The sequence below is a fragment of the Typopeltis vanoorti genome, chromosome 18 (assembly GCF_054136105.1).
Source record: "Typopeltis vanoorti isolate ZY-2024b chromosome 18, IOZ_Tvanoo_1.0, whole genome shotgun sequence".
Classification (NCBI taxonomy): Eukaryota; Metazoa; Arthropoda; class Arachnida; order Uropygi; family Thelyphonidae; genus Typopeltis; species Typopeltis vanoorti.
Genome location: NC_143566.1, coordinates 50,192,801 through 50,218,122, shown reverse-complemented (window position 1 = coordinate 50,218,122; position 25,322 = coordinate 50,192,801). Strand labels below are relative to the sequence as shown.

The 25,322-nt window shown below is 35.0% G+C and overlaps 1 protein-coding gene across 2 annotated transcripts in view; it reads left to right on the top strand.

Annotated features, from left to right (window-relative positions):
* Nucleotides 1-270: 270 nt before the first annotated feature.
* Polr2E (DNA-directed RNA polymerases I, II, and III subunit Rpb5) overlaps nt 271-25,322 on the top strand; it is a 128,069-nt gene continuing 103,017 nt past the window's right edge. For both annotated transcript variants that reach the window (XM_090408393.1, XM_090408394.1), the window contains exons 1-2: nt 271-436; nt 9,459-9,547. In XM_090408393.1, the coding sequence (XP_090264519.1) occupies nt 380-436; nt 9,459-9,547 (146 nt within the window). In that variant the 5' untranslated portion in view covers nt 271-379. The remainder of the gene's footprint in view (nt 437-9,458; nt 9,548-25,322) is intronic.

The window sequence follows — 25,322 nt, the reverse complement described above, 5'->3', positions numbered from 1 at the left end:
CTAAAGCTGGATTCTGTTCCTTGATGAAATCAAATCTAATGAGAGTTCCATATATTTGGTCTAAGTTATTGAAATTAAGTTAGCTTACAGCAGACTTAATTATTTCTTTATATTATCAAGAGAGTAGTTCATAGGAACACGTTTTCGGATGTTTTAGTAATTATTGACTCGATTATTAATTAGAATAAACTATTCTAATACAATGTGAATTATTTGTGTGTCCTTATTACATTTCTTATCACCAGGTGTCGACTCTGAGGAGCATAAACACGACATCGTGGTTGTGTATTTGATGTGTGAGCTTGATTGTTCGATTGCGTTACTTTGTACTTGTCATCTTGGTGATAATTATAATTATATCGTAATTGTTTAGAGCATAATGGATGATGAAGCAGAGACATATAAGTTGTGGAGGATTCGGAAAACTATCATGCAAGTAAGAATAAAATATTTCATAGTTAATTGAGTGCGCATCATTCTTTTTCGGTTAAGTTCAGATGGATTGAAATTTAAAAATGCGTGATATTATTATTATTATTAGCAGGCCTCTATGGAGTCAAGAGACTCATCGTGGGACCCTCCGCTCTCACATGTACAGCTCATCGTACCTCGACTTAATGCGTTCACTGTCATTGCACTCACTACAGTGGTGTAGTCAAAACACATCAAAAATATACAAAAGTCAACATCACGTATAGGGAAATAAATTAAAGCACTATGTTTATTTTTGAAGTAAAACTTTAATTCCAACATTCTAAAATGTTATTTTTCTTGCTTTTCTGTTAGTAAAACCGTCGATGACATTGGCGAAGTCTATTTCATAATAATGTAGGTAATTCTTAATCAGTTTTAATTTAGGAAAATTTCTCTCACAACTAGCAACGTTTACAGCAATTGTGAGGAAAATTCGCAGTAGTATTACAATATTTGGAAATGAGTTCTCGAGACTGTATTTTAGAATTAACTACAAAAGTTCAAAAAGGTTCAAAGTGCCCCCCCCCTAGCTATGCCTCTGACTCACTACACTCTCAGGCAATTCATTTCAATCATCTACCACTCTCCATTCAAAAATTCCTTTCCTCACACCCGCCTTATACAGCTTCTGGTGATGGCCTCCTGTTTCCCCCCCCCCCCCATCTCCAGTTATCCTATGAAAAATCTTATCCATGCTAATCTGGTACTTACCCCTTACCAAATTATATGTCTTGATCATGTTTCCCCTCTTCCTTCTATCCGTTAGTTCTGTAATTTGCATACTCAATCTATCCTCGCATTCCAGAGATCAGAAACCAACTTAGTCAATCATCTGCCATCCCATGGCAGAACATACTGCAAGGGAAAGATGTTAGCAGTGCTTGGGATAAAATCAGCAGGTATCTGAGGAAAGCAATATCAGATTGTGTCCCCATGGTTAGGAGGTCAAACAAGGCAGGCATTAGATGGATGAGCAGTAGTATCAAGCTTGAACTGCAAAAAAAGAAAATGTTATGGAGAATTTACAAGGAGAAAGGCGATCAGGACACCCATGAGCAGTACAAGGCTCAAGCTAGGAAGGTTACCAGCATAGTAAGAAAAGCTAAATCAGATTATGAGAAGACCTTAGCCAAAGAGATCAAGGGTAATCCCAAAGAGTTCTTCCGCTATGTGACAAGTAAGAGGAAGAATGACTTCGGAAGGATAACCTTAGTGGGTGCTGATGGTATTGAGGTGACAAAATCAGATGTAATAGTCGAGTTACTGAGTGATCACTTTTCAAAAGTCTATCACCCAAGTGAGGATATCTCTATACCTACAGCAATACCTAATGTGAGAATTGAAGCTAAAGAATCAGAGGTATTAAATATATTGCAAAACTTAAATGCAAACACTGCGGTAGGCTTAGATGGAATATCAGCTCGGGTGTTGCGTGAATGTGCAAATGAATTGTCAACCCCTCTCACCTGGATATTTAACTTAAGTTTGAACTCTGGTATGGTCCCTAGGGAGTGGAAGTTAGGCAAAGTGGTTCCTTTGCATAAGGGTGGCTCTAAAACTGCGGTATTGAATTACAGACCAATCACCATCTCAGGAGTAGTGGTAAAAGTATTGGAAAAGTTGGTTAAAGACAAAATTCAAGAATGGGTGGATCAGGATATGATACTCTATAGAGGCCAACATGGTTTTGTTAAAGGTAGATCCTGCCTTAGCAATCTATTAACTATTCATAATAGAATAACATCTGAGTTGGACAAAGGAACTGGCTACACAGTGGTACTTCTGGATTTTGCTAAGGCTTTTGACAGGATACCCCATGGAACACTGTTACGCAAATTGGAGCAGATGGGAATGGATATTAAATTGGTGATATGGATAGGAGAATGGCTCAGGGAGAGATACCATAAGGTGGTGTATGGAGGAGCAGAGTCCAGAATGAGGCAGGTGACCAGTGGTGTGCCTCAGGGCTCTGTGCTTGGGCCAATGTTGTTTAATTTGTATATAAATGATATAGGAAATGGCTTAAAGGGAGATATTCAGTTGTTTGCTGATGATGCAAAGTTGTGTAGTGCAATAAAAAATCAAGCTGATGTTGAAAGTTTGCAGGAGGATTTAAATAAGCTGGTGAAATGGGCAAAAGAAAATGGATGTCAGTTCAATGTGGAAAAGTGTAAAGTCATGCATTTTGGGATTAAAAGATTACCAGCTGTGTACTACATCGATGGAAAGGTACTCCAAGAGATTGATGAGGCTAGGGGCTTAGGGGTATTGGTAGATAGGGAGATGAAGTTCAGAGGACACATTGCTAAGGTGTCCAAGATTGCACATAGGATTACTTGGTTGTTGAGGAACACACTGACATCCAGAGATAAAGAGGTTATTATTCCCCTTTATAAAGCATTGATACTTCCACATTTGGATTACTGTGCTCAGGTCTGGTCACCTGGATTCCTTGGAGATGAGGAGGCTGTGGAGAGGGTTCAGAGAAGAGTGACCAAGTTGGTGAGTGATATAAAAAATGCTCCCTACATTGATAGATTGAGAGCTTGTGGATTGCAGAGATTGGTTGATAGGCGAAGAAGAGGGGATATGATAGAAACATTCAAATTACTAAAAGGTTTTTATAGGATTGATGCAGGGGAAATGTTTCAGCTGTGTGATAGTGATGGAAGAACAAGAGGTCATCTGTGGAAATTAAAGAAGAGTGTGGTTAACAAAGGTGTCAGAACAAGGTTTTTTGCCTGGAGGGTGGTGAATGAGTGGAATTCATTGCCTGACTTAGTTGTGAGCTCTTCGTCTGTAAATGAATTCAAGAAGAGATATGACAGATATTGTTTTGCTAGTTTGGGTCTCCCGCGATGAGTCTACTGACTCCATGGAGATACCCGTAATAATAATAATAATCATCTCTGAACCCTCTCCAACATTTCATCATCCTTTTGAAAACTTTTCGACAAATGTGTGCACAGTAATTCATATTCAGCGTGATCAAAGTCTTGTACAACAAAACATCCTTACTTCTTCATGTCAGTGTTCACTGCATCATTCCTGTAAGCCACTGTGTTGTCTTTACAATTTTAACAAAATGTCCACGAAATTTCAAGTGTGTATCCGCCATAATTCCCGAATCTTTCATCTCCTCCACCTCCTCTAAAATATTCCCACCAATCCTATACTCTGCATTCCATCTTTGCGTGTCAGATTTTCAAACCTTACACTTTGCAACATTAAACTGAATCGCCACACACACACACTCACCCATTCAGAAAGTCAGTTTATGTCCTCTTGCAAAGCTGCAACATCTGCTCTACTTGTCATAACTCTCCTCAACTTTCCATCATCTGCAAACAACTGGATATCACCATATAAGCCCTTTCCAGTGTCATTTACATATAAATTAAACAACAATGGTCCCCAAAACACCCATGAGGGATGCCACTAGTGATGTTCCTCTTCTGGAAAAGTAACTTCCCCATACCCAACCTATTGATATTGATCAGACAGCCAATCTCCAATCCAGTGCACTAGTCTACTATCCAACCCCATCTGTTTCAGTTTAACTACAAGTTTGTCATGTGACAATATCGAAAGCCTTTGCAAAATGTAAACCATGCTGTCCATTAATGAGAATTCTACTGCTGTCTCCCTCAGCACTTAAAAGATTTTGGTGCCCCATATATATGTAATTCAAAATATAAACAATAATAAACCATAAAATAAATTTTTATTTTTCAAAATGAAACAAAACTTATAGTAAGATGGAAAATAATGTTTGTTTCTGTATACTTCAACTTTATTTAAATTTGAAAAGTTTTTTTAATTGCAACGTAGTACATCTGCTTCTATACTAATTTCTATACCAACCTAATTTAATTTTTTAACCCAACAGATAATAATAGGACTAGCTTTGATGTAGTAAAGGGTTTTTTTTTTCACCAGAGGTCAGGGCAATAATTGTTGTAACCATTGGTCAGTAACTACATCAAACCATGTAGATTGTAAAGCAGCTTGTTTCTCTATATATATGTGTATGCTCAAGATGACCTTGATATGAAGGTCGAAATGTCAAGTGTTCATTTTAGTTTATATTAAACTAAAATTTTGCTCTGACACAGTAGTTGTCTCCATAATTTTCTATAATGTATTCTGATCACCGTGTAAGCATAAAAGAAAGGGTTAATAGATTTTTGTTGTGTAAAACTTTTATGTATCAGTGCCCCTGATGATGTAAGTCTTACAACTTATGAAACTTGTTGGGTTTTAATTGCTTATTTTTATTAAACTCTCTATTTATAATGTGGTCTCAATACTGAAACCTTCCCACATAATTTATTTATTAAAATAAATAAATTATGCAACCATTATTTATTTATTAAAAATAAATAAATTATGATGTAATTATAATTTATTTAAATGGTTGCTTAGATGTAATTTTCAGTGAAGATGCAAATTTATGATAGAATTGTGAGGAGTTATTTGAATAAATTTATATGCAATAAAAAATCAACCAAAATCAGCAGGTATCCATTCTAAACTTATGGAAATTATTCTAAAATTAAAATTAATAGATGGTTATTAGTGACAGAATCGTATTAAAAATGAAGATAGGAAGCATCTTCAGAAATGTATAAGCAGAGCCCATCTCAGGAATGTGATCACTTAAACATGATGGGATGGGATTAAAATGTTAGCAAAAATGTTACCCTGGGGCAAACCCAGATCTAGGATCATGCCATAAACTGAAGTGAAAAATCTGACATTGAAGACTTGAAAAATATCTGATTAATTTGGAAGAAAACTGTTGCGTGATGGTTAGCTATTAATAACATAAACTTAATTGTGTAATACTGTCATAGTATCCTGTACTCCTCCCTCTTTTCCATATGTATCTCCAGGATACATATGGAAAACTTGTAAAATTGACAATATATGTGTATATATGTACAACAGCGCTTCCCAAACTTCTGGATTCTAGGGCCCTCTTTGGAAAAAATTAAAATATTTCACGGGGAGCCCCCCCCCCCCATCGAAAAATAATTGTAATAGATTATTTTTCGAGGCATATATTTTCGACATATATTATTATAATATTTATTGTATTTATATTCAATACAAAACATACACAGCAAATATTGCAAAAATCAAATGCACATATTTCATTTTTAGCATCTTACATACACATTTGACATGGCACATTATATTTTTATATAGATAGATATATTGTTATTGTACATTTGCAGTACAAGCACATGAAACGTAAAATGATTAGTAATAAAGAAAGAATTAAAAACATAAAAGAAGTTTAATAACAAATTAATGTGATGGATGTGTTTCATGGATGTGTTTTTTTTTTAGCTGATGTGTTTCAATACTGCTACACAAAAAGTCAATATCAGGTGAAATATTTGAAACTGCAATTCTTAGATTTCTCCTTTGAAATGAAACTTATATGAATAAGCATATATTTACTAATATTCATTAAGCGACGAAATATGCAGGAAGCAAATTTGTGAACCCGCACCAATGTGCGATTTTTTTCCATTAAAATATAACAAAAACAAAAAAGAAATAATAAATAAAAATTAAATACATTTCTTTTAAGATAAAAATCTACTTAGTCTTAAAAAATTTTAAATTTGTTTTCATTATTTCATGACCCCCCCCCCCTCAACGAAACCTACGGCCCCCAAGGGGGCCACAGCCCACAGTTTGAGAAGCGCTGATGTATAGTAATCTACACCGTTTATCCAACCTTTTAATAATAAGAATGGCAAGTTTTGATAATCGAAGTACAATTAAATGGTTTAACTCCAGTTGGTTGATATTGCAAGGGTTGGTTAACAGTTGAATGAACAGTAGGTTACTGTTTACTTGAGTGCACACACACATACATATATACATACAACACTTTTATGGTTATTAATGGTTATTACCAGTACACATTCTTCACTAACAAAAAAAGTTGAATAAAATGATATTGCATCTGCATGTCGTGTCACTGTTAATAAACTTGCCAGTGTGCTGCTGTACCGCGGCCCCCTCGAGGGCCGTGAAATAATGAAACAAATTTAAAATGTTTTAAGACTTAAGTAGATTTTTATCTTCTTAGGTAAAAATCTACTGCCTACAGCAGCCCCCCCCCCCCCAGTTCCGGACTGGTAGCCCAGTTCTTCTTGAATTCTGATGACTTGAATTTTGAAGACTCGAAAGGATGGAGGGGGGGGGGGGAATTCTTCCCCCTGGTGCATATGCCCCCCCCCCCCCAAGTTCCGGACTGGTAAGCCGGTTCTCTTTGAATTCAGATGACTCGAATTTTGAAGACTCGACGGGTCCCCCCCCCCCCCCCCCCCCCCCCCCCCCCCGGTGCATACGATGCCCAACCCCCCCCTGAGTTCCAGACTGGTAGGCCTGTTCTCCTTGAATTCTGATGACTCGAATTTTGAAGACTTGACACTCAGGGTTGCCCCGAGTTTCAAAACATTTCAAATAACTTGACAAAAAATATTACAAAAAAAGCTTATCATTTTTTTTATATTATAGAGTAGATATATGTTTTTATATTATTTATATTTTTTTATTAGATATATACATTACATACACATTTGACATGCCACATTATATTTTTATATAGATAGATATATTGTTATTGTACATTTGCAGTACAAGCACACGAAACGTAAAACGATTAATAATAAAGAAAGAATTAAAAACATAAAAGAAGTTTAATAACAATTTAATGTGATGGATGTGTTTCAGTACTGCTACACAAAAAGTCAATATCAGGTGAATTTGAAGGTAAACTTTACAAACAGGATAAAGGATTAGCAATGGGCAGCCCCCTCTCTCCAATATCTTTTTTGAAGACTTTGAACAAAAGGCAATCTCCTCTTCTACTTTTAAGCCAAAAATTTGGCTTAGATATGTGGATGACATTTTCCTCATCTGGGAACACGGTATTGAGAATCTTCACACTTTTCTCAATCACTTAAACAACTTCCATCAAGACATCAAATTAACCATGGAGATGGAAGAAAATGGATCTCTATGTTTCCTGGACGTTAAACTTACTAAAACACCTGAGTCCATAAAAATCTTTATCTTTAGAAAACATACACACACAGACAGATACCTGCATGTGTCCTCACATCACTATCCGGCACAGAAGATGGTTATCATCTCAACTCTAGCGCAGTGTGCTAGATCTGTACTGTCAGATGAAGAGGAACTAAAAAATGAGCTATAACATCTTAAAAAGACCTTCAAAAACAATGGCTACTCTTCAGAAAGTATCAATAAACAACTATACCACCATCAACAAAACAATGTAGTAACGCAGGATGACCATCAACAAAACAACACAGAAATACAGGACGACTTAAAAGGCTTTATCTCCTTGTCATACATCAGCATGCTTTCTAAGAAACTGAGTAGAATTTTAAGAAAGTTTAACATAAAAACGTGTTTCTCTACTCTTCCTTAACTAAGATCAAGTTTAAGCAATCACAAACAAGCTCACAACCATCTACAGTTCCCAGGTATGTACAAAATCACATGTGACTGCGGGAAACCATACTATGGCCAAACAGAAAAGTCCATCCTCCTACGTCTCGAGGAACACCAAAGAGACATTGCTTACAAAAGAACTAGAGCTAGTGCCCTCTCAAGCCATGACCTGTTTTCAGTTAACACAAATAATGAATGCCGCCAACATGAGATAAACTGGACAACAACTTCAAACCTGCACGTATGCCACGACGAGATAGAATGCCACATAATCGAGTCTAAAGAGATTGTCATGGACCCTCTTCATTTAAACAGTAACCTCAGCTATAATTTGCCTGACTCTTTTAGCTCTGCTGTCGGATACTGGCGCACTCGTGAAATCACATGCGCACAGGTTTCTAGCAATAGAACTTTAATACTGACTGTAGCTCCAGTTCAAAATAATTGTAGTTTATAGTCGATTTTATAATTTATGATTTTATAGTGACTCAATGTTTCTTTACATTGTGTTTTATATTGACTTTGTATGTTCTATCACGCCTTAAGAAGTCGGCCACCCCAATGAAACATGTTGCGTATTTTAATAAATTTCATTATTTATTCTAATTCTCGGATCTCAATCAGTATATAAAAAGCATGAAAAAAAAAAATATATATATATATATATATTTTTTTTTTTTGTTGTTGTTCCCATCCATAAAAGGTTATTTGCAAGCCTATAATGCATTTGCTACTATGGGTACAAAATGTATTATAGGTTTATTATAGTTATAGAGGATATGTTTTTTCTATTTTTTTCAATTTTATATTATAATGTATTTTGTATTTATTTATTTATTTTAAATAGTCCAGAATCCTATAATAAATTTAGTTTAATCCTTTATCCAAGTGTAAGCAAACAAAGTTTGCGCCTGGAGTATCTTCAGGACTGAGGCAACTCGTGGTAAAGTTGGACCACGCTCTCATCACTCCTTCTCTTAGTATGCCTTATGAGTTGCCTCAGTACTGAAGATACTTCAGGCGCAAACTTTGTTTGCTTACACTTGGATAAAGGATTAAACTAAATTTATTATAGTCTAACCAAGTGGGAAAAAAACTTCCAACAGTCCAGAATCCTGTTCTAGAGAACAAACATGGAACTTTTTTAAGCCACTTCAGGCCCCTAATGAGCAGGGTGGTGGTGGTGGTCTCACTCCAAATGATGATATTCATCTCTCTCCTTAAAACGATCACAAATATCCATGCCTATGACTGGATATCAACCCCCCCCCCCCATAGCCTATTGGTTGGAGAGTGGGTATGCTAACCACTCAGCCCACGCCAGTACATATATTGTTATAGATATACAGTAAACAAATTTAATGTATTCTGTATATAGAATATATTAAATTTAGTTATCATATGCAAAAAAAAAAAAAAATGAATGTGTAGATTCAAAATAGCACACTATAGTAATCATCCTGTAATTCTTTATGTTGCAGTTATGTCACGATAGAGGTTATTTAGTTACTCAAGAAGAATTGGATCAGACATTGGAACAATTCAAAGCTCAGTATGGAGATAAACCAAGGTAATAAAATTTTAATTTACTTCATTAAGATTATTGTTAATACATTTGGCAAATATTAATTTAATAATAGAACTATTTATATTTCTATGACACTCAACTTACAGCTCCTGGTACCATCTGTAGACTAAGGGTTAGATTATCCAGTTTCTACCACTCTAGACACCAAACATGGTACTTTTTTGAGCCTGAAGTATGCAAGTGATAGTTTTACACTAGGTGTTAAAAATCATTTACTACTTAAAAACGTTTATAAACATCCTACAATGCAAGCTGAATCCACAGCATTTAGATTAGAGAGCACACGTGCTATCCACTTGTCCAACAGTGCTGGCACATACTGTGCATAACTGTTCTGATTTATAGAGGAAGCTCCTTAGTTTTGGTCCATTCTGTCACTTTCCTGAAGTATGATTATTATTATGGCTTCTCCAGAAAGTTCAAGGGAGCAGGCTCTTTTTCACACATGCTAAAATATCAATCATATTCTTCTTTGAATACATTAACTGAAGATGCATTCACATCATTTAATAATAACTTATTTCACATGCATTCACAACATATTATGAGAAGAACCTGAACCTTACATGATTCCAAGAATGACCCAAAGTCCTGCTCCACTTGCCAAACATCACTTCTTTTTATATTGTAAGATCCCCTTTTTTTTTTGTTATTTTTCTATTATATTTCCTCTCCTTTGTTTATTGTTCCATCTGTCCCTTAGTCTGTCCTTATATGCACAATTCCCTAGGCCAGTTATCATCTTGGTTACTAACTGCTGGATCTTTTCACTTGTCTCTCCTTCTTCCTGGAATATTTCCAAGTATTTCCACATCACGGTCACATGCATTATTTCCCTTTGATAAGACATCAATTCAAATCTTACCTGTGAGGTGGAGTAATCTTGATATCTTTATAGCTGAAAATGCATTATGAAGTCTCATATGGAGATAGTTTATCACCTTCATATGTCACTTGAGGCTTCCAGAGGCCTCCCTGTTATTGAAAATCTAGTGTTTTCATTTTCCGAAAAATAAACTGGCTGCATAATACACAAAATTGGGAGACATTATTCTAGTTTTGTAGCCATAGTTGTTTTGACCATAATTCCAGCTAAACCACTTGTTTTCCCAAGTAGTACTTTTTCATGTTGCTCTTTTTTTTTTCTTTTTTTTTTTGTAAATAATACAGAAATTTGAGCCTTGCTATTAACTTTTTGATGATTATTATTAAAAAAAAAAAAATTCTCACTATGCAGAGGTGTGTTGGGACAGAATAAAAATTCTTTTGCTTCATTAATTTGTACTATCCAAATGTTCTGTTGCTTGCAAAGTGCACTCTAGTCATTAATTAGATGTATATACAAATATATTTTTGCCATAATGACTATTGTATTTTTCTGTAAAAAAGGAATTTAATTAATGATATGGGGTGCTTAAGGATCGAAGCTGTATAACTGTGAGGAGAGTTCTACATAGCCTTTAAAGGAATGTGGAGAACCGCCCAGGCTTCTGATCTAATGTCCAATCCTCACCTTCTCGTGGTGCACCGTTAGGTATCTACTTGAATACTGAACGAACGAGGATGGGCTAGCAATTTCAGATTTATCCAACCAAATTGTATTCTTATTGGCTTAAACATAAATACAAAATGATGGTACAACATGACAAAATTTCATGCCAGGTGGGGCATCGCCCAGTTAAACAAGGCCCAAGTTGTTTTCACCAGAACCAGGGCAGACAGTGAAAAGTCAGTTACTAGAACAAATCTGAAAACACACCTCAACTCAACATCAGAGTTAAAGATTGGTACTATCAACATAAGAAGCCTGAATGGCAAAGAAATGGAGCTATCTGAGGAATTAGATAAGTACGAGTCGACATAATAGGGGTGACTGAAACAAAAAAGACAAAAACTGGTGAGATCATTCTGAGCAATAAATACAAAATGTTATATTCAGGCAATGACAATCAAGGAAGAGAAAGGAGTAGCCATAGTATTCAACACTAAATACGAGGCTAATCTTCTTGAATGGCAGGCAATCTCAAGTAGAGTGATGTGGGCAAATATCAGAACGGGAAACTGGACAATGACTTATTTGTACCTATGGTCTCACAGAAGGTTCTACTAAGGTAGAAGTGGAGGAATTTTTTGAGGCTTTAGAGAAAGGAAAAGTTGGTCCTTGTTGGGGATCTAAATAGCAGAGTAGGAAATGATTGTCAGACATACAAAAATGTTTTGGGAATATTTGGAGAAAAGAGCAAAGCTAATAATAATGGCAAATACCTGTTGGATTTCTGCTCAGGACATGGACTGGTTATTACTAACACTGTGTTCCAACATAAAAACGTGCACAAATTCACATTGAGAGAAGAGACAAGGAATAAGAAAAGTCTCATTGACTATGTTATTGGCGATAGTGATGTTTTCTCCCTGGGTGCAGGACACCAGAGTGTACAGAGGATTTGAAATTGGAAGTGATCACTATTTAGTCTTGAGCAAGATAAAATTGAATTCCATATTGAAAAGAATAACATGTAAGAAAGTTTTAAAGCGAATAAAAGTGGAGCAGCTCTCAGATGTGAACTGTAGACTAAAATACACGAAGGTTATTCAAGAAAAAATGAAAGAGTTTGAGGACAGGAACCATACCTTGGAGATTCAGTGGCAAGCCTTGAAGAATACTTTGATTGATTCAGCCAGAGAGGCATGTGATGAGGTTGTCTACAAGGATAGAAAAATCAGAACTCCGTGGTGGACACAGGAAGCTAAATTTGAATCTAGCTGTGCTGTAGCATGGATATTGGTGAATGTGTGTGTATATGTGAATGGTCAATGATTTTCATCTCTTGGTGTCAGCCCATCACTCTGCTTATTAGAGACCAAAAGTGGCTTGAAAAGGTATTATATTTTCACTTCTAGTGTGTATGGTAAAGTTCTCAGATTATCTAACCCTTAGTGTCCATCTGTTGTGCTGAAGTGCTATAGTTTGTAACTTTTCCTTATAGGAATGCCCTATTTAAAAAAAAAATCATTTTCTTGTAAATCCCCTCAAAGAGTATACTAGATATTATGAATATTTCAATACAATATTTCCTGACTACTTTCTTATTAACAACTTATAGAGACTAATCTGTTTTTCATCATTCTCTCTCTGATTTGATTATCTGTTTGTTCTAAAACACTCCTAACTGCATCAACTATATCTTGGCCTTTGTCTCCAGCTCTTTCACTTATAACACTCAATTTGATGATATTTTATCTCTACTCCATATAGATGACAGTGCCTTCTCAGATTAGTTCTATCTGCACATTCATTTATAATAATGATGTCACTTTTTTTTTCTATCTTAATTTTTAGAAAAAAATTCATTTCTGAATTCTCATATCCATAAATTAAGGCTAGTTTAAGCTGTCTGGTATGCTGCTTGCTAACTTGATGCTTGTCTCATTACTGACTTCTATATTTTATTCATCTAGCTTTTGATGATACCAACCTTCTTTACTTAGTTATCAATTTCTATATTTAATTTGTTGTCTTGGCTGAAAATTGTGCCAAAATACCTAAAATGTATAAGTTGAATACTATGCAGTTGATATTTTCAGTTTTCCTGCTGTATAGTCTTTTGTTTGCTGATTCTCATTCCAAATTTGTCTAGCAGTAATTATTTAATTTTGGCAAAGACTTTTGCCAAAATTAAATAATTACTGCTAGACAAATTTGTGGAAAGTTTATTTCAGAGAATAATGTCATCTTTATAAGAAATAAGCTTAACTCCTCTTCTTTGAACATTACATTTAATACAACTTTCCTTCCTGAATGAAGCTCCAATAAGTACAGGACTATTAAGAAAATTCACTATAGCAAACTATTCTTGTGATATACAAGTTTGTTATAGTGAGAATCAACTTTATGAATAACAGCAGAGATAGCATATAACTCCACCTTATACCTGATTTAACAACAAACCATCTTTCTGTATATTCTTCAATTTTGAATTTGCACCTCATACCTGATTTAGCAACAAACCATCTTTCTGTATATTCTTCAATTTTGAATTTGCACCTCATACCTGATTTAACAAAAAAACATCTTTCTATATATATTCTTCAATTCTGAATTTGCACCTCAAGTATGAGCTGTGTTGCTTTGTATGTTCCATTTACACCATAAAGTTAGTGTTTTCATTTCTCCCTTGCCACTTTATATCAATTTTTTCAAAATCAAGTAAACATTAAATAGCAATCCTAGTTATAAAGATTCTTAACAGCATGATTGGCTAAATGGATAACATGCCCATTCTCCAATCACAATCAACAAGATGTTCATATCTCACCATGAGTAATAAATGTTTGTGAATGTAGATATTAGCATTAGTGCAATACTTTTAATGGTTTATTGCAATACTTTTAATGGTTTATTGCAGCACAACAGATAAAACAAAATTCACTATTTTAATCTAATATTTTGCTTATAGTAATTGAGGCAATCCGGCCATGATATGGCCACATCATACCCAAGACCAGGTAAATAGGTGAGAGTTGAGCAAAGGGCTAGCAACCCATCCTCATAAAAAAAGTGCTTTGCATTGGAAACCAGGACAGAAAAATCTGACCAAAAAGTAACCCTAAATGAAGACAAACTGTTGAGAATGACATCCCGTAGCAAAAGCTCTTATGGAGAGCTCTCTTTGTACCATATAATGATACAAAGAAAACAGAGAGGATTTCTTTTGAATGTGATATCAATGAGAGGAGCATATGCATATACTGATCATTTTTTAATAATAGGATAAATTAAAATAAGATTATTGACCATAGAGAATCTAGCAGTGGGAAAAAATAGAATGTATAACAAACAAACTAAAAAATATGAAAACTAAAAGAAAATATGCAGTACAGATTAAAAATAGATATGAAATTCTTACTCAGACCAGACAGAACGAACATGAAGAATTCGGAAGCATTGAAGAACTGTAGACAGGTATTAAAAACATGCACCATGAAAGTGCAGAAAAAATATTAGGAGTGCATAGAAGAAAAAAAGAATAATATCTTCACACACAAAACTCAAAATTGAAGAAAGAAAAGAAATAATGGGGAAAAAAAACTAATACATCTCATCTCATCTTTATACCCTCTTTTACCTTGCAGTGTAAAGGGTTTATTAATCATCAGACCTCAAACCATTCACAGGATAAGGCAGTCAGCCCTACACCCCAGTAGATCCTATGTCCCGTAGTGTTGAGTTCTCAAGGCTGGTTTGCCTGCTTTGCAGGATGAAAAATCCCAGGATAAACTGGGGAAAAAACCCTACTTTCCATGCCCAAGACCTACTAACTTGGCTGAGGAAGATCCTTCAGCTTCTCACGTCACCGACTGGAATCGAACCTAGGATACTCCTTCCCCAGGCATAGGTTGCAAAGCACACAGCCACTAGGCTAACTGCACAGACTAAAAATAATAATAATAAATTAAGAAAAGATAAGAGAGAATTTATTGAGCACCTAATGAGGTAGACATTGCAGCTAATAAAGGTGTTTAAAAAAAAAAAAAAGATACGAGAACAATGACAGACAAGAGAAGAAGAGGAGATATTATTAAAGACAGACAAGGTAATAAACAATAATAAAAATAAAATAGAAAGATGGGTAGAATACTTCAAAGAGATAATGATTAGAGAAAAATCTGAAAAGCAAATCCAAATACCAGAAAGAAAAGTTAAAAGTATTCAAAATAGACACCAAAAAAATAAAAAATGTTAAATATAAAAAACACTAAAAGAAAGTTGGAAGTTTTTCTACTCGGTTATACTATAAATTAAAGATGCCAAGAAATTATATTCTTGGTTTTATCCTTTATCCAAGTGTAAGCAGACAAAGTTTGCACCTGAAGTAATTTCAGGAATGGGCAACATTTGTATGTGGGTGATCTGAAAAGTCATCAGCCTAACCATGAAAAAATGAATTTATAATTTCAAAATTATTTTTATTTTTCAACATAATCTCTCTTAACCACGTCGGCATCAATATGGATAAAATACACCACTCCTCTACACTTTGTATCCATCATATATTTCAATGTGATATCAATGGTATTACAATGTTAATATGCACTTCTCATCCATGGTAACCTGGACATATATATGTCTTGACCGGTTGGGTGGTTAAGACTAACACATTTATTCCAGCGATGTTCCAGCACCATTATCTTGTTCCTGTAGTGGTTCTCAGTAAGATCTGCAAAATACTCCTCTACATCTGTAATCACCTCTTGATTCAAAGAAAAACACTGACCAGCGAGGAAGAGTTTTAGTTTTGAGAAGAGATGGAAGTTGGAGAGAGCCAAATCAGGAGAATAGGGTGGGTGTTCCAACAATTCATAGTGCAGATCCCTTAATTTTCCCATTGCCAAAACCTTTGTGGGCAGGTGCATTGTCGTGATGAAAGATGATTTTTTTTCTTCTGCAAACTGGGTCTTTTCTCATGAATTTTTTCATCTAGTCTGGTTAAAAGATCAGAGCAATATTCCCCAGTTATTGTTTTACCCTTTTCAAGATAATTAATAAACAAAATGTCTTTAGCATCCCAAAACACCGATGCCATGATCTTGTCTTCTTTTGCGCTAAACAACTGGCTTCTGTTTACAATGAAAAATTATTTCATTGTAAACCCTTCTGTCCACTGTTTTGAATGAATTACAACAGGGAGTCTTCTTTGGCAGTTTAATTAGATGTAGAGGGAGCTAAAAAAATGTATTATATTCTCCTCCGTAAGGAGGTGTCATTGTCAGCATCTCAGTGATATTTATTTTCTCTATCGCCTCTTTTCTCTTCCTCACCCACATTCCATAGCTCTAATTTGGATTCTGATGTGTGTTGGTGAATCCAAGTGTCATCCATAGTAATAAATTGATGCAAAAAACCAGTTTTATTCTTCTTAAAATGTTCCAAGCACTGTTCAGAGATTTTCATACCAATTGTCAAAAGGTGTCACATTTAATTTATAGTATAACCAAGTGGAAAAACTTCCAGCATTCTATCTCTAATCCAGACTATTTTAATAATGAGGTGTAACACATTTTGGCTACTTGCATATGAAAATATGACTTCTGCATTACTTCAACATTGGTATCACTTCTGGGTCTGGCTCCCACTGATGAGACCTCAATAAAGGTCAAAAGCAGTCCGGGTAGTGACCCTTCCCATAATGCACAGCATTATACATGTCTGTAAGATATGTATTTTGCATTATGGGATACTAAGGCAAGTGATGTGAAGTCATTAGCTTCTATATACAAGTTTCTCAGTCCTGAAATTACTTCAGGCACAAATTTTGTTTGCTTACACTTGGATAAAGGATTAAACTAAGAATATAAATTCCTGGCATCTTTAATTTTATACTAAAAAAAAGTAAAAATGGAAAAGCAGCTGGTATAGATGCTATACCAAATGAACTAATAAAATTAAATACAATGGAATTTAATTTTTACATACCATGTAAAATTATCGACATAGTTGAAAAAAGAAATATGAAAAATATAAAATTAAAATCATACACAGTGGAGAACTTTCAGAAAAGTTTGAAATATAAACAGGAGTTATATTTCAGAAGACATGTAGCTGGGAAGACAGAACTACATTCTCTCTTCCCGGCTATATGTCTTATATTTGTAGACTAGGTTATGAGAAACACCAAAGGAATACAATGGAATTTAATAGAACAGCTGCATGACCTGAATTTTGCAGATATGTGTTTACTGGCCTATATCCAACAACGTGTGAAGGAAAAAAACATAAATCTCAATGAAGACGCCTTGACTGTTGGATTAATGATAAAAATGAAAACAAAAATAATGAAAATAAATAACAAACAAAAAGAAGACATAGCACTGGATGGTCAAATTTTAGAAACATTGGAGAACTTTAATTACCTAGGATCAATAATAAATAAACAGGGAGGGGCAGAAGAAGAAGATACAAAATCTGAGATGCAGAAAGCACAGAATTTTTAACATATTAGGGAAAATGTGGAGCTCAGAGGAAATAGGTTTAAAAACAAAATCAGATTATTTACTACAAATATTAAATCATTTCTACTCTATGCATCAGAAACATGGATAACAACAAAAGCAGTTAGAAAAACACTGGAAAGCTTTGTAAATAAATGTTTAAAAAAAATTTTACAAATAAAATGGCCAGAAAATATATCCAATAAAGAATTATGGCAAAAGACTGAAAAACAAAAAAAAACTAAAAAAACAATGTGTGACATCAATCAGAGAAAATGGAGATGCGTAGGACACGTACTAAGAACACTTGAAAAAGACAAAGTTAAACAAGCATTAAAGTGAAATCTGCGAGGAAAGAGAGGCATACCAAAGATGAGCTGTAGAGAGGAGTAGAAGAAGAGCTCAGAAAGATTGGAAAGACCTAGACTCAGATGAAGAGAGAAACACAAAACAGAATCTGATGGAGATACATGGTCAAGGTGCTATGCTTCAAATGGAGTGAAGATGAACAAGTAACTGAGGCATTTTCAGGCAGAATAATAAGAAATATAAACAGAATTGAATACAAACACAAAATTTCAAGCAAATATTTTGATTATATCCTTTGGATGCAGTCAGAGATGCTGATTGCTGTTGTTGATTTAGATGGAGAATGACAGTTGTTTTTACATCCAAATCTTATCATATTAAGAGTGTTCAGCATAGTATAAGCTGATTCCTAGAATAACCTTTCACTTCTGTAATGTCTTTTTACGAGAACAATTTTTCGTCAAATTACTGTGTATAGGGTGTTGAGAAAATGATCTGCCAGTCCATTTGATTCATATTGATTCATAATTACATTATTTGGATGAATCTGCTAGACTCTCCACAATGAGTTTGCATTGGCAATGTATCCTGATTACTCTAGTAATGATAATTGGTGGGCTTCATCTTTTAGAGAGTTGATAAGGCAAGCCAGTTCAAATATTAGTTTATAAGTATATTAACTGATATTTCAACTAATATAAAGTAATTCTGAAAAAAAAACTGAATTTTTTTTTCTGAAATTTCTCAAGAAAGGAAATACGAGGGTGTGCTGAAAAGTTGTGATAATCACCATTAAGGAATTAGGTAGAACCATGTAACTTACATATTATTCTACATATTCCCCATGAAGTGTTATATGCTTCTTACAATGCTGCTGCATCATTTGCAATCCTCTGAGAAAAAAATCTTTCCCTTGTTGCACAAATCAATACTCAGCTGCAGATATGACTTCATCTGTAAAAAAATTTTGTTCCTTTCAAGCGTTCCTTTAAGTTTGGGAATAGGAAATAGTCAAATGGAACCAGGTCTGACAAATAGAATGGGTGAGGCAGACATTGAAAGCCCAAGTTGCATGTTCTCTGTTGGGTTTCATGAGCAGTGTGAACAGGTGCGTTGACCTGCAAAAGCAACATGCCTCTGCTCAGTTTTCCATGACATTTTCCCCTTCACTATCTCCTTAAATTCCTTCAGAGCTGTTGAATAAACTGCTGCTGTAACAATTTCACCTTTTTTGGGGTACTTGGTAAGGATTACACCATCCATATTCCAAGAGACCATGGCAGGAATCTTCGCTGCTGACTTTTGGTTTTGGAACTTCTTTGGCCATGGAGAATCTTTGTGTCTCCACTCCACTGACTGTTGTTTGGTCCCTGGGTCATAGTGATGAAGCCATGTTTCATGAACAGTCACAATACAAGCCAAAAAATTTCCACCTGAGTTCTCAAAATTACCCAGAATCCCGTGAGATAGCACACGTTCTCTCTTTTGGTCGGCATTCAAACGCTTGGGGACCCACTTCATTTCCGTTGTCTCAGAATGCCCAGTTTTAAACTTGGCCACTCATCTGGCAACTGTTGGATGTGCTGGAGCATGGTCCTCTAAAGTCTCACACAAAGTTTGGTGAATCTCAGTTGTAAACTTTCTTACAGCACAAAAAACTTGATGACGATCTCCACCTCTGTGTCTTCAAATTTCTTCAAAACCTCTGGCATGTCGTCTTATATATCCTAAAAGAAAAAGAACTAATTATTACAACTTGATGAAACATGGTGTTTCATAATAACCACAGAAAGATGTGTTCTTTCTTGTGGTTATATCAGTTGCTTTAATATAATTTTTGTTCTAGGTGTTTATGAGAACTTTCAGCCCCCCCCCCCCCCATAGTATTTAAAGTTATCTAATTGCTCCTTGGTAGTTTGCCTGTTATTAGATGGAGGATGCGGGGAGATTAATAATTTATTTTTTTTAGGATTATACCCATTCTTAGTTCTGTATAGGCTGTATTGAAATTCTTTTGGAGTATGTGATTTGAATAAATAACTAGCTCTGCGGTATTTTTTTTTTTTTTTTTCCCCATATGTTTGTGCAGGATCATGATGTGAGTTAATATTCAGATATTTGTTGTATGTATAGATTTCTGCAAATAGCATAAGAGAGTGTTTGGGAGTTGGTAGCTAATATATCTAAATATATTAGCTACCAACATGCAATAGCATAGCCATAGGGACATTTATAGCACTTTTCTCCATATCTCTTCGTGAAAAAGTTTGCAATTGGTAGTGATAGCCTCATAGCCACCATGTCTTAAATTTGGAGGTTGACTTTTAGTGTAGTACAAAATATCATGATTGCATTGTGCAAGTCATATCAGGCCGGAACTTTTTTTTTTTTGTTAACATAATTAAAATTTATATTTCTTTAAGTGGGAATATTCACAAAGAGAAATGTGATGTCAAGACTCCTAGCAGATTGCATTATTTGATTTTCATTTTTCAGTTAACAATTTGAAATGCATTGAATTTTTAACATGATGTGTGTCCTATGTATTGAGTAAATGTTTGTACTAGATATTCTGTTAAATGAAGGCCTTTCCTGTTATTGACTATGGGACAGAGTAGTTATTATTCCTTTTCTTCAGAGTCCTGAGAAAGATTAAGGGCATGAATAGATGGCATCAATGGCAATATCATATTAAAAACAAGGATATTAGGAAAGAACTTGACATTAATCTCAGGTGGTATGGTCACTTAAACAGAGTGGTTATTATTCTTTAAATTTTTGGTGGAACGATATATACAATGGTGTCCAAAATCTAAGGATGAACTACATTTTTACCTGTATATAAACAAATTTTCATGGCTACAGCCCAAATTTATTGCCAATATACTAATAAATTATATTATACAAAACATGTGTTATAAATTTCGTACAAATTAAATTACAAAAGTTAAAAATTTCCTAAGGACGTAGTTAAGGAATTAATGTACAGTGCTTACAGAAAACTATGTGGAGGGACATTTCAGTATGGAATATGTCCACCTGGAACTGCGATCCAGCTCTCACATGCCGCATCACGGTTAGCACCAAGTTATTCAGGAGTTCTTGAGGCAAACTTGCCCAGTCCTTCAGAGCAAGGATAAGGCCTTGCTTATTTTTTTTTGGGGGGGGGGTTTCAAGTGGCAATGCATCTCCTTGTTGCATCCCAAACGTGTTTTATGGCATTGAGATTTGGGAAACATGTTGGCCACTTGATTCAGATAATATCCTTGGTCTCCAGAAGTGCCTTCACTGCTCATGCACAATCTGATGTCACATTGTTATCCATAAAAATAAATTCTTTGCCTACAGCACCACAGAACAATTGCACATGATGTTGAATAACTTCTTTGTAATATCATTCGCTAGCCATAGTTCCCTTTTTCCAGCACTTATAGTTCAGTGTGTCCATTAAGCAAAATGCCTGACTTACAAGGTGACCTGCTGTAGTGCGTTGATTACTTTTTGCTGTTATAACCAAAAATCTGTTTTCACGCTCTCTGATAGAGTGAGGATGACCTCTTTGTAAACATCTGGAATGCATTCCATTCGAAATGCTGCTGAGATTCCAAACTCTGCCAATATCGGTAATTCTGCAGCCTTCTTCAAGTTTTCCAGTCATTCTTCCCTAAGACATTACAAGACATCCAAGTTTGCAACTTTATTACTTCACAAAAAGAGCTCCTTCAAACACACGCAGCCTTTTGCCTTTTATCCTGTTGAATGCTACCACGTGACCCTTTGTGCGTGATTTGAAAATATGAATGTGTACCCACTTTCTACTTGAAATCGTCAGTTATACAAATTGCCACACAAGCTGATTCATCTGAATTTGTGGTTGTAATCTTCTAACTTCCTATCTACATTCAGAAATGTAGATAGGAAGTTAGTAATGGTGCGAGTTTTTCAATCAGTATTATCAGGAATTTGATGATAATGATGAATCTTCAGAAATAGTGTTCGTTCTTTGGTTTTGGACACCAGTGTATATACAGGGTGTTTCAGGAAGAATAGTAAATATTTTGGTAGTATCGATTATTCTGAGTAAAAAAGTTCACATAAATGTGTCTAATTGCCAATGGATTTTGAGATACAGCTGCTGGAAACTGGCACCTAAGAAAGGTATTAAAGAACGATAAATGACTTATTGTTTGTATTTATTGACTGTTTGAATGATACAAAACACAACTGATTGACAAATACTGTAATTTACATTTCATAACAAATGTTAAAAAATTCTGCTGCAAACCTCAGTGCACTTTGCAACTCTTGTGATAATACTACGTGTTCTTCTGAGGTCATCTTGATGTTTTTTATGAGAGCAGCATTATCCATAATGTGAACAAGCAATTCTTCTGTTGTCTTTACCTTTTCTTTGTACTTCACTTTTTATCCATCCCCAGAAACTAAAATCTAAGGGAGTGTGGTCTTGAAGACCTTGGTGGCCAATTAACGGGACCAACACAGCTGATACATCATTCAGAGAATGTTTTATTCAGATATTATGTCACCTGATGGTTATAATGTGCTGGATCTCTGTCAAGCTGAAAGAACATATCAATCCTTGTAAATAAGAGAACATTCTCCAATATTAATGGAGGTTTCTTTTGCAGAAATTGTAGATAAATGGGCCCTGTAAGACATTTGGTAACAGAACAGGCCAATCAAGTGATTGTTGATTATACCACACCACACATTTACAGAGAAATGATGTTTGAAATTTGTTTCAGTAGTGATATGTGGATTTTCATCAGACGACCAATGCTAGTTATAGGTGTTGTTGATAACATCACCAGTGAAAATAGCTTCATCGGTGAACAGTATTAATGAAATTAATCGGTGATTAGCATTTACTCACCGACAAAATTCCAATCAACTGCCTTCATCTCCTGGGAGAAGGTGATGCGAAATGGATACAGTCTTGCTCATGTAATGTCTGCCATTCTCTTGTATGTGCAGCACCGATGCATGCAGAAATTCTTTGTGTGCTTGTAGTAAGACTACATTCTACTGACTGAAGAATGTGTTCTACTTCATCCACATTTTGTTCATTTCCATGTTCAGAAGAAATATAACTGCTAGGAACAGTACCGTCTTACATAGTTTGTTGTACACTAGTAAACACTCTTGAATCCACTCTGTGTTTAGGAAACTGTTGATGGCATTCTTTACAAGCAGCAACAGCACTTTCATTACAAGAACTGTAAACAAATATCAGCATATTCAGCACATGTAAAGATGTGCGGCACTCTTAACAACACTTGTAATACGAAATTGTGTCGGGTTATAACTGCTTCTTGGTCACATCTGATTTATTGAGCTGCATGCTGGTCACCTGATCTACAGAGAGCTGCACACACACATCAGAGTTGTACATGCCGGTTTCAAACAGCTGTATCTCTGCATCCATCAACATTCGGACAATTGTTCATATGAACTTTTTTTTTTTACTCAGAATAATTGATACTATCACCTACCAAAATAATTACTATTCCTCCTGAAACATCCTATATATATATATATATATATATATATATATATATATATATATATATATACATACACACATACACATTTACACAAATGGATATATGAGTGATAGGTACAATTTTCTTGGTATGTGTTTAAAATCAATTTAGAGATCCCCCCCCACCTTTGGAAGATGTTAGAATTTCTGTCATAACTTGATATCTGGTATGGTTTTCTTTAAGATTTAGCATCTTTCTGTTATACTGTGAGGTATTATTATAGTAGCATTTTCCTTATTTTTATATTTTTGCAGAATTTTTTAATGTTAATTGTTCTTCAGCTATAAAGTTACTTTTAGTGGGTCAAGTTGTGGTTGAAATGAGAATTTTGTCACACCATATATTGTTAACTTCATCAGGTAAATGCTTGTTTGTTGCCTTCACTAGTAGAAATTAATGTGCTATAGCAATATTAAAACTTTTAATATAATACTTTAATAACAGCCTTTTCTCATATGTTTACATCTTTCATAGAACAATCAGTAGGTAAATTTCTCTATAATTCTCTCATTCTGTTTTCTTTCCTCTATTTAGAAAATAATATAATAAGAGCTCTACTCCAACCGCCTGGGACTCAGCTAAGTCAGAAAGAGAAATTCTAGATTGGAGTAGTGCTCTCATTTCTGCCATACTAATTTATAAAATAAGAAATAAAATGAATGTGAGAATTATCAAGGAATTTCTCTTACTAAGAACTCCAAGAAAGATATATATGCAGGGATTGACAAATACACCCTTCCATGGAAAATAAATTTTGCTAACTAATGAGTAGCTGCAGACTGGACAAAACAGGAATTTTTTTATTTAATCAAAAATTACTTTTAAATGAAAACTTTAAAGAAACAGTTCATTTCAAAAAAAACCACTGATCAGTTTATTGAACTCCTAACTTTAATGAGACATATCATTATAAAGGGGACGGAGTCTTCGACAAGTATGTTTTTTTTTTTGTTGCATGGTGAGTAGATTTTGCATAATTTTTTGAGCCCTCAAAGCTGTATAACTGAGAGGAGACCTCCACATTGCCTTTAAAGGAATGCGGAGAACCGACCAGGGCTTCTGACCTAATGTCCAATCCTCACCTTCTTGTGGTGCACCCTGTTGGGTATTTACTTGGATACTGAACGAACGAGGATGGGCTGGCAATTTGGGATTTAGCTGGCCAAATTGTATTCTTATTGGCTAAACCAAAATAAAAAATGATGGTACAACATGACAAAATTTCATGCCAGCTGGGACGTCGCCCGGTTAAACAAAGCCCCCGTTGTTTTCGCCAGGGAACCAGGGTGAACAACGAAAAGTCAGCTACTGGAACAAATCTAAAAACACACCCCAACTCAACATCACCAGAGTTAATGATCATTTTAAAGGCTTCTTATGTTGATAGTAAGCCTGAATGGCAAAGAAATGGAGCTAGCTGAGGAATTAGATAAGTACCAGATTGACATAATAGGGGTGACTGAAACAAAAAAAGACAAAAACGGGTGAGATCTTCCTGAGCAATAAATACAAAATGTTATATTCAGGCAATGACAATCAAGGAAAAGGAGTAGCCATAGTATACAACACAAAATATGAGGCTAATCTTATTGAATGGCAGTCAGTCTCAAGTAGAGTAATGTGGGCAAATATGAGAATGGGGAACTGGACAATGAGACTTATTTGTGCCTATAGTCCCACAGAAGGTACTACTAAGGTAGAAGTGGAGGAATTTTTTGAGGCTTTAGAAAAAGCAACTGACACAATGAAAAATGAAAAGTTAGTCCTTTTTGGGGATCTAAATAGCAGAGCAGGAAATGATTGTGAGACATACAGAAATATATTGGGAAAATTTGGAGAAAAGAGCAAAGCTAATAATAATGGCTAATATCTGTTGGATTTCTGCTCAGGACATG